General features: G+C 38.0%; 1 protein-coding gene across 1 annotated transcript; it reads right to left on the bottom strand.

The window, feature by feature from the left end:
• Positions 1-444: 444 nt before the first annotated feature.
• RB195_020902 (uncharacterized protein) lies at positions 445-6,031 on the bottom strand (the record flags this gene model as incomplete). The annotated part of the gene is made up of 11 exons (XM_064189434.1): positions 445-550; positions 610-702; positions 1,630-1,760; positions 1,835-1,951; positions 2,642-2,735; positions 2,803-2,952; positions 3,575-3,678; positions 5,325-5,465; positions 5,598-5,710; positions 5,791-5,875; positions 5,960-6,031. 11 exons carry the CDS (start codon positions 6,029-6,031, stop codon positions 445-447), a joined length of 1,206 nt encoding a protein of 401 aa, XP_064045315.1.
• Between the last annotated feature and the right edge of the window lie 2,740 nt (positions 6,032-8,771).

The following is an 8,771-nucleotide window of genomic DNA, read 5'->3' as shown; positions in this document are numbered from 1 at the left end:
ATCGTTTAACTGCATAATTATCCTTTATATTCCTGGATATCTGTGACTTCAATGTGTACGACGATCGTTTCAGTAAAAGAAACAATCATTTTTTTTTCTGCGTGTTTCAATAAAAGTTTCAGTAAAAGAAACAATCATTTTTTTCTGCGATTTCGATGTACCGCAATTCCCGCTGCTGTTTAAAGTTTTGGAATAGTTGTGACATATTCAAAAATAGGTTATTCATATCAGGAGAACTAGCACTGGTCTCCTTGTAAAAGAAAATAAATGCGGATGAAAATGAATGATGCAAAACCTTTATTCCAAACCGCTTTTCGGAATTACGTGAAAGTATTCGGCAGAATTTTTAAGCGAAAATGTTTTTTAAATCTATTTTGATTCATATATTTGATTTTGATATTTAAATTCATCAAGCAATTCCAAAAAGTCTAAAACAACAAGATATTATTTGATTGTGGTGGTCGATTTCTTTTTCAGCGAACAATCAGGTCCCTCGAATCCACGATCGCACCGGCACTCATAATCGGCATAGTTCATCTTTTGATAACATCTTAAAATGCTAACTTGTTATAATTGAAGGCTATCCGACTCTTCCTCAAACTTTCTCACTTTTTGAGTTGTTTCTTTAGGACACAGTTCCCGTTTCCTGAACACATTTCTCGGCGACACTCACCAATTTGATCCCTCATCGTAGAAATAAACCTAGGATGAGAGCATGTCTTTAATGCTGATTCTCAGATACTATTAATTTAACTATCACCCTAGAAAAGCATGCAATCCACCTTACTAGACTGAACGGTAAAGGAATCAACGTCAAGGAATGCGATGAACGAAAAGAGAGCTTTTCGATCCGTCCACCCTATGCCTAAAGAAAGGTCCCCTAGTACGGCGAAGTTCGTTCGTCATTGATCAGAAAATGGAGCGTGCGCAATGAGCGGAGCAGTCTTGATCCAACTAGGAGCAACCTTGAAAATCTCGAGCACAGCATCTACAACTGCCGACAAGGAGAAGTAGATGGTGGTGAAGATATAACCCAGCGTCTTTGAGGTTGCAATGCAAAATTTGAAGGTAATGGGACCCTGCGCCCTCTGTTAACTTCTTCGATATATCAGAGGGAGATTATGTTTGGTAGGGCGCGTGGAAACCTAGCCGATCTGATCCCACCCATTACTAACGTTATTAAAAATGTGTACGTGGGCTAATAAAATGGCTATATACTCATTGTGTAAGTACAGAGCATACGGATGGACATTAGAGCAACGAGCATGAAGTTTCCTTATTTTTTAGCACATGTTTTATATAGCAATATCTGGGGGTATAGCGGACCTCATTGTGTGAAATCTGTCGCAAGTCTAAGTTTCAGATGTAGTGGCTGGAGGTGAAGACAACGGAGGTTGAGGCCGGAGGGAACACGATGAGATACTGGTAGTCGCCACCGTGATATGAGTGGTACCAGATAAAGGCGTTAGGCGAAGTAAATATTCTGACATAAGTTCCATTGGCTACCATATCCGTGTAGTAGGTCATGTACGTCCAGGATAGGATTCGGAGCTACTATCACGGGTGCTATGGAAGGTGGCCTACAGTAAGGGACGACGAAGTGCTACTGGACCTTGAAGAGGAACTCACGGTAGCAGCTGATTTCTCATATATCTATCGATGTTTCCACATCGATCGCGCATATTTTTACTGGTACTCCACAGCACCAATCCACTTGCACCAAGGTCAGCAGGAAGTTTCATAGTGTTACAGATGTCCTCCTTAAATAAAAACACATATTTGTATAGTGATGATCATCTGTACCTTAAAAGCTTAAGGAAAACCTATAACGTACACTTTTATAAAACCAATCAAAGCGTGTATATGGATCATATTCAAATTTAGTGTAAACGTAGTAGTCTACTCGCCGTTGTTGATCGTTTGCGATTCTTCTCGCTTCATTTATGATAGCCTAGAAATTCAGTAGAATAAAAATTTAGGTAGGAACTGTTTCTTAGGTGAATGAAATACGAATTTACAGCGAAATTTTCAACAATATTTTTATTCTGATCGGAGAGTTATGAAGAGACATTTCTGATTCTTTGGAAACCTACAGTTTTTTATATTTGTATTTGTATTTTTTGTATTTTTTGTAATGTATCGTCTATTTTCGTTATCATATTTTGAAGGTTGATTCCTTACTATTAAATTTCTATTTTTCGATCTTATTAAGGGACTTTTCCCCAGTAAAGGCACACATCTTTTCGCAATAAAAGGATAAAGCGTCTGGAGTAAATCAACCCGCTTGGGACCTTCGCCCCCACGTTCACTTCAATTCAGAATCGCTTGAGGTTTATGAACGTGTAACTGGCCTATACAATGACTTGCGGTGGCTAGCCGCTGTGTCAAGTCAGTGTGTTTATCCTCCCAGGCAAGTCTGATACCAATTCATCGACCCCAGAGCGATGAAAGGCTTGGAGAGCACCGGGGCGGATTCGAGCCTCCGATCGATCGTGCAGAAAGCGGAACCTCTAGCCGCTACACTACACCCTCCCTATCTTTTCGGAATACCTTCCCTTTTTCGTTTTCTCTCTACTGACACAAAGTGACCAGAACAGGGTGCTCTCGTGTAACACAGAAGCCAACAAATTTCTAAACTTACCCTATTAAACCGGAAATTTTGCTCGAACGTTTTTTTTCCATTCAGGTATATAGAAGGATAAAACGCCCGAGATGTGTTGTAGATGAAGGCCATTCTGCAGCATAATAAGATAGAAAATTATAATTAATAGATAAAATAGGTGAATTTAAACTCATTCTTACCTATCGTTGTAATTTTGGGCCTCCTTTGAGCATTCGAAATCTCCTTTTTCTTCACCGGCTTTCCCATTACAGAAGGGGAAATCGTAAAGACCCCATAAGGCATTCGGACGTACTTCCCTGGCTTTTTTCAAGGTCTTCATGAGAAATGTCCTGAATGAATATTTTTTAGCACATCATATTTTGCTTATTTTTATCCCTATCTATTTTTATCTATTTATCTTTTTATCTCTATCTTTATTCGTGTCTTCTATGATCAAATATGTTCCACGACATTGATAACAACGGACACAAACTCAGAGCCCGTTCAAAACGACTTGGTTTGGAGGGAAGGGGATTGGGTAGGTATGACATAAGTTGTTACGTTAGAAGCGGTGCGAAGGAACCGCCGCTGGACTCCGCCCTCTAATTCTACGTCAACCACTAACTAAAGCGCAGTGATACGCCTACATGATTCTGTGATTGGTCGAAAGTAATTTTCAGAACAATTGTATGCGTCACATTACACAATGAATTATTTCGCTTTGAAGAAACTATGAAAATGAAATAATGAAATTTTGAAAGCATGAACATTGTCCAGAATTTGTTGCATTCAATTGCGAATCCTTCGCAGAGTTGATCAACGCAGACAAAGTGGCCACTTACAATACAATAAGCTGGCAAGTACAATCCTATACAGTAAGGAAATGAGTGATGTTACGACTGAGTTACTAGGAGTTCAAAAATATAATTTAAGGTTTACACTAAAATGCTCATAAAACTGCTATAACTTCACTTTGCTGCTCTATTGTATTCCTTTTCCGCAATCTGTTCAATTTGTTTCCAGCGTAGTGTTGGATGCCTGGATCGGACAAGCTTCATGGACTCTTTCTGGTAGACCTAAACGAAACGAGTATCGTTTAATCGATAATCCTCAATAATGTACGGTCTACAGGATGCGTGTAGTATAGCCTCTCTCAACAACATCGGCCGCCAACTGTCGTAATTCTCGATAATTTCGCGAGTTATTCGGGATCGGTAGGAGGGATTTATGAGTACGGTATTGCGCAGATATAATAGCGCACATTACAACCGTGTGTGTAGGTTTTTAAAGATAGCTGCATCGTCAATGCGTTACGTAGCTTACGGAGGTGATAGGTGTTTTCAAGTATCATCTGGCGACATCATTGATTGAGGCTTAGCTTATTCTATAAACCTGCTGTTCTATATTATTATTATTATTATTATTATTATTATTATTATTATTATTATTATTATTATTATTATTATTATTCCTATTCCTGTTATTATTATTATTATTATTATTATTATTATTATTATTATTATTATTATTATTATTATTATTATTATTCCTATTCCTGTTATTATTATTATTATTATTATTATTATTATTATTATTATTATTATTCCTATTCCTGTTATTATTATTATTATTATTATTATTATTATTATTATTATTATTATTATTATTATTATTCTATTCCTGTTATTATTATTATTATTATTATTATTATTATTCCTATTCCTGTTATTATTATTATTATTATTATTATTTATATCCTTTATTATTATTATTATTATTCCTATTCCTGTTATTATTATTATTATTATTATTATTATTATTATTATTATTATTATTATTATTATTATTATTATTATCCGGACTTCAGGCTTTCTGTGGTGTTTGCTTCGCTCGCCTTCACTGACAAACGAAAATTAATATTACTGTTATTAGTTGTATGAAATTGGATTTGCGTATCTCCAGCAATCCTTCCTTTTTTACATTATAACTGAAGATTTCATAGTTTCTTTCTAAACGCGTCAGTTCTACATTTGGAGAACATTCGAGCTTCAGCTTCAAACACTCCTTATCAATATATTATAGACAATATTTAAAAGTATCACGCGAAATATGGTTTTCCTCCTGTTTTCTATATACGGTTATCAAAGAATGATGATATGGCATAAAATGACGTGAAAGACATCATCCTGCTGATAAAGACTACGTTCCACGTCAGATCATATAAACACCCTGCTATTATTTAAGCAGCCGTTTTCATGTGCGTTTCCCCTTTCTGAGAACGGCATGATACCAACTTGAGGCGAACGAAGAAGGAAATAGATACGCGGAGGAATCATGAAGGTGAAAAGCGCACGTTCCCAGTGACCACGGCTTTAACCATTTATCTTTTGCGACATGCACACGAAGTTAATACGCACCATTTCGACACCGCGGGACCCGTTGCAACCCATTTTATGGCCTTCTGGCGCCGGTGGATCCGTCGCACCCCCTTCTATAGGTATCTGGTGCCGGTGGACCCGTCGAACCCCCTTCTATAGGTATCTGGCGCCGGTGGACCCGTCGCACCCCCTTTTTGAATTTCGTGACTGACACACACACACACACGTGACAGAATAAGCCCGTTATTATATATCATGATTATTATTATTATTATTATTGAAGCACACAATTTTATATTCAATATTTTTGCGCATAATGAGGATGATGAAGAGATATCCCTTACCATTTTATCGTTCCAATTCATTTCATACAAAGGTCGCCATTCCTCAATATCAATCACTGCTAATCCATTGAAATTTTCATCTGGAACTGCTTCCCGGATTTGTTTCTCTATTAGAATCAAATGTTTCTCGATGTCGACGTTCTAAAATAGATTTTTGATTTTCTTCTGTCTTTTTTTTGTCATGTATATATTTCGAAAGAAGAGACTTGAAATCGTTTTTTCTCCAGTAGTTTTTTTAAATTATGTAATTCCCAGTAATTCTGACATACTAACCTGTGGTAAACCTCCGTTGATAGGTTTTTTAGGATCGTAACCTTCATAGTACGGGCACAAACCGAATTTTTTCTCATAGAATATCACAATTTTGTCACCGATAAACTCTTGGCCTGTCAAAATGTAATGTGGACTAGAAATTGGATTTATAGAAACCGTAGTTGTTTGCCATATATTATTGAAAGCATCTCACCTTTATTGTATATGATTCCATAGTTGCTAATTGGAATGTTAATCCCTTGTTTCACGCATGGGGCAGAGGGGACGTTCCAGTACACCTAACAATATGAAGGATGGAGGAAATTAGTGAGAAAGACTCACCAGAACACTGAAGCTAGCTGGAATTTCTCTTTCTTACTTACTGGAAACAGATATTCTTTTGAAGCAAGCGATTGCGTTAGAAGTATGAGTGAAGCTAGCAGTAGCGGCCACATTCAGTGAAACCGGAACGTCAAACTGAATTCTACAGTCGACGTTTGGGGATCCACACCTATTCTCTTTTTTTTCTATTCACATGATATTTCAATTCCCATACAAACACAGAGTGGTTTTCAGCTATGCCAACTAGCTTCTGGATTTTTCGGCCGTCGTTCATGTTTATTTTAAGAGCTAGCGTTGCCGCGTTTAGGCGGATATCTTTTTTTGGATTTTGGTGCGAGCGACGAAGATAAGGATTTGGGAGAGAGAGAGAGAGAGAGAGAGAGAGAGAGAGAGGAAAAGGCGAAGTCTGTGAAGTAGCAGGAAATGTAAGGCAGCAATGATCCTTTCCCAATAAATATTGGCGGAGGTGATTAAAGACGCCCGTGGGATGAAAAGGAGAAATTGGAAGCTGGAAAAGTTCAAAAATAAACATAGAGTAAAATAACTGGATAGATGAAATTAAAATGAATATAAAAAACGTGTTCGGAACTAATTTTCACCATCACTCTACTGTACTCTGAACCCTTTCAACACTTAGATTAGTTCTGTACACACTTCTGAGTTATCTACCTGTGAACTACCGTGACGTAGGGGATGTTATGTATTTATTGAACGCAGCTATGCTCACAAATTGTTTCAGATCCATCCCGTTCTCGTTTTTCTTGTAAATTCTGGAAACCTGGAGGCTGAATGGGATCGTGTACGGCTGTCAAAGTGTAGTACAGTGTATCATATGTCACGGATTTTTGACATCTCAAAGCTCCGACATCGCACTTCTGTGGATTTATAATTCAATCGTTTAGATAGGGCAACCAGTCGGACCTCAGTTCCTTCTTGTGAGTTTGATAGACGAGTCAAAGTCAGTCAAGTTCGGATACACTGAGAGAACTGAGAAACGAGTCTAGGATTCTAGGGAAACTGTGCTCTATTGCGAGATGCGTATGGAATTTAATTGAATCAGGTATTTGTGTGTGTGGAAATTACTTGAGCTAATATATTCGTTGATTAACGTCCCTGTATACGTAACCGCCACGGTTCTTTCTTGCTTTCAACACCACAGAATCTCTGCTCAGCGTTTCCAGCATTTCAAAATGTTGTTGATCGTCGTTCCAGGAACGTAGCGTTCGAAACTTCATCACATAGTTCTCTGCAAACGTTTTGGATTTCAGGCACACAGAGGGGCAAACGGTAAAAGGATCGAGTGTGTACGGAGAGTACTTGTGAGCTTCTCGTTATCGAAGTAGTGACGGAGAACCTTGGAACGTGGCCGGCTGACCACCATTATAGCCTATTATTGTTTTACCAGTCTGAATGTCCGGCTAAAGCCGGACCTCAGACTTTTTTGTGGTGTTCTCTTCGCTCGCCTTCACTGATCAATTGATCAAAAATTAATGGTAGTGACATTTTTTGTAAACTCAGAACCCCGCTTTTCTAACAATGTTTTCTTCTTTCTTTTTTACTGTAAACAAAAACAAAAGATTTCATAGTTCTCCTTCTAAACGCGTCAATTCTACATTTGGAGAATAGTCAAACTTCGCTTTCAAACACTCCGTTGATACCAATACGATGTAGACACAATTTGAATGCATTACTCGAAATTTGGGTTTTCCTTCTGTTTCCCTCGAACAGTTATCAAAGAATGATGTTTTGGCATAAAATGACGGGAAAAACATCATTCTACTGATAAAGATAATGTTCCTGGTCAAATCATATAAACTGTTGTGTACTATTTAAGCAGCCGGTTTCATTGGTGTTTCCACTTTCTGAGGAAGGCATTATACCAACCTAAGGCAAATGTGAAAGGAAAAGACGCCTAGAGGAGACATAGAGGTGAAAAGCAACGCAACCGGCACACCAATCCGACGCCGGTGGACCCGTCGCAATCCTTTTTACAGGTATCCGGCGCCGGCGCACCAATCCGACGCTGAGGTACCCGTCGCACCCCCTTTTTCGAATTTCGTGGCACACAGACAAACACACACACACACACACACACATACACACACACACGGACTAAGCTCGTTATTATATATCATGATTTTCCATGATCCCTTTCAAAGAAATGAAGTGTATCTCGTCTTGATGTAGTGTTGATTTTAACTAATTGTGGATATACGGTACCTCGGTGTTTTCTTAATCTCACTCACCTGGAAGAAGACTTTTTTTTTAAAATCAATTCCAGCAGCTTTACGTACACATCCGATTCAGAAGTGTTTCAGATTCTCATATTCATTGTGCGGAATTGTACTCGTTCTCTGTAACTCTCGGATAAATGGTATTGTAAGTGCGGGACGCTACTCTGTTAATTTTCTGTATGGTGTTCATTTATTTATTTATTTATTGCTCACTTATTTTATGACATATAATCGACGCTACATTTCTTCAATCAAGGTGAGAAACGTGTGACAAAGGAAATAGATGGTGTCTGAAGTAGACGACACGTGAGCATTGCGGACAGATACGTCGCTTTTCCGGATGAAGTCGATTGCTGCAGCGTTCACTGTAAAATCTCTTTTTTGTCAATCACTAAGATAACTTCTTTTCTTTATTTGATGATTAACCCTGCGCTATTTGTCGTTCACCCGACCTAGACGAGGAAAAAAAATAGAAAATTTGTTCAGCAATGCTGACAAGAAATCGATAAATAGCTGCAAGCAAAATAAAACCGGGATCATCATTTTGCGGATGAATAGTGTATTGTTTGTTTTGAATTCAGATCATCTAACAACTACGTATGGTCGATTTCATTTTTCT

The sequence above is a fragment of the Necator americanus genome, chromosome II, assembly GCF_031761385.1.
Source record: "Necator americanus strain Aroian chromosome II, whole genome shotgun sequence".
In the NCBI taxonomy this organism is placed as follows: Eukaryota; Metazoa; Nematoda; class Chromadorea; order Rhabditida; family Ancylostomatidae; genus Necator; species Necator americanus.
The sequence above is the reverse complement of the archived record's forward strand: the minus strand, read 5'-3'. Positions and strand labels throughout refer to the sequence as shown.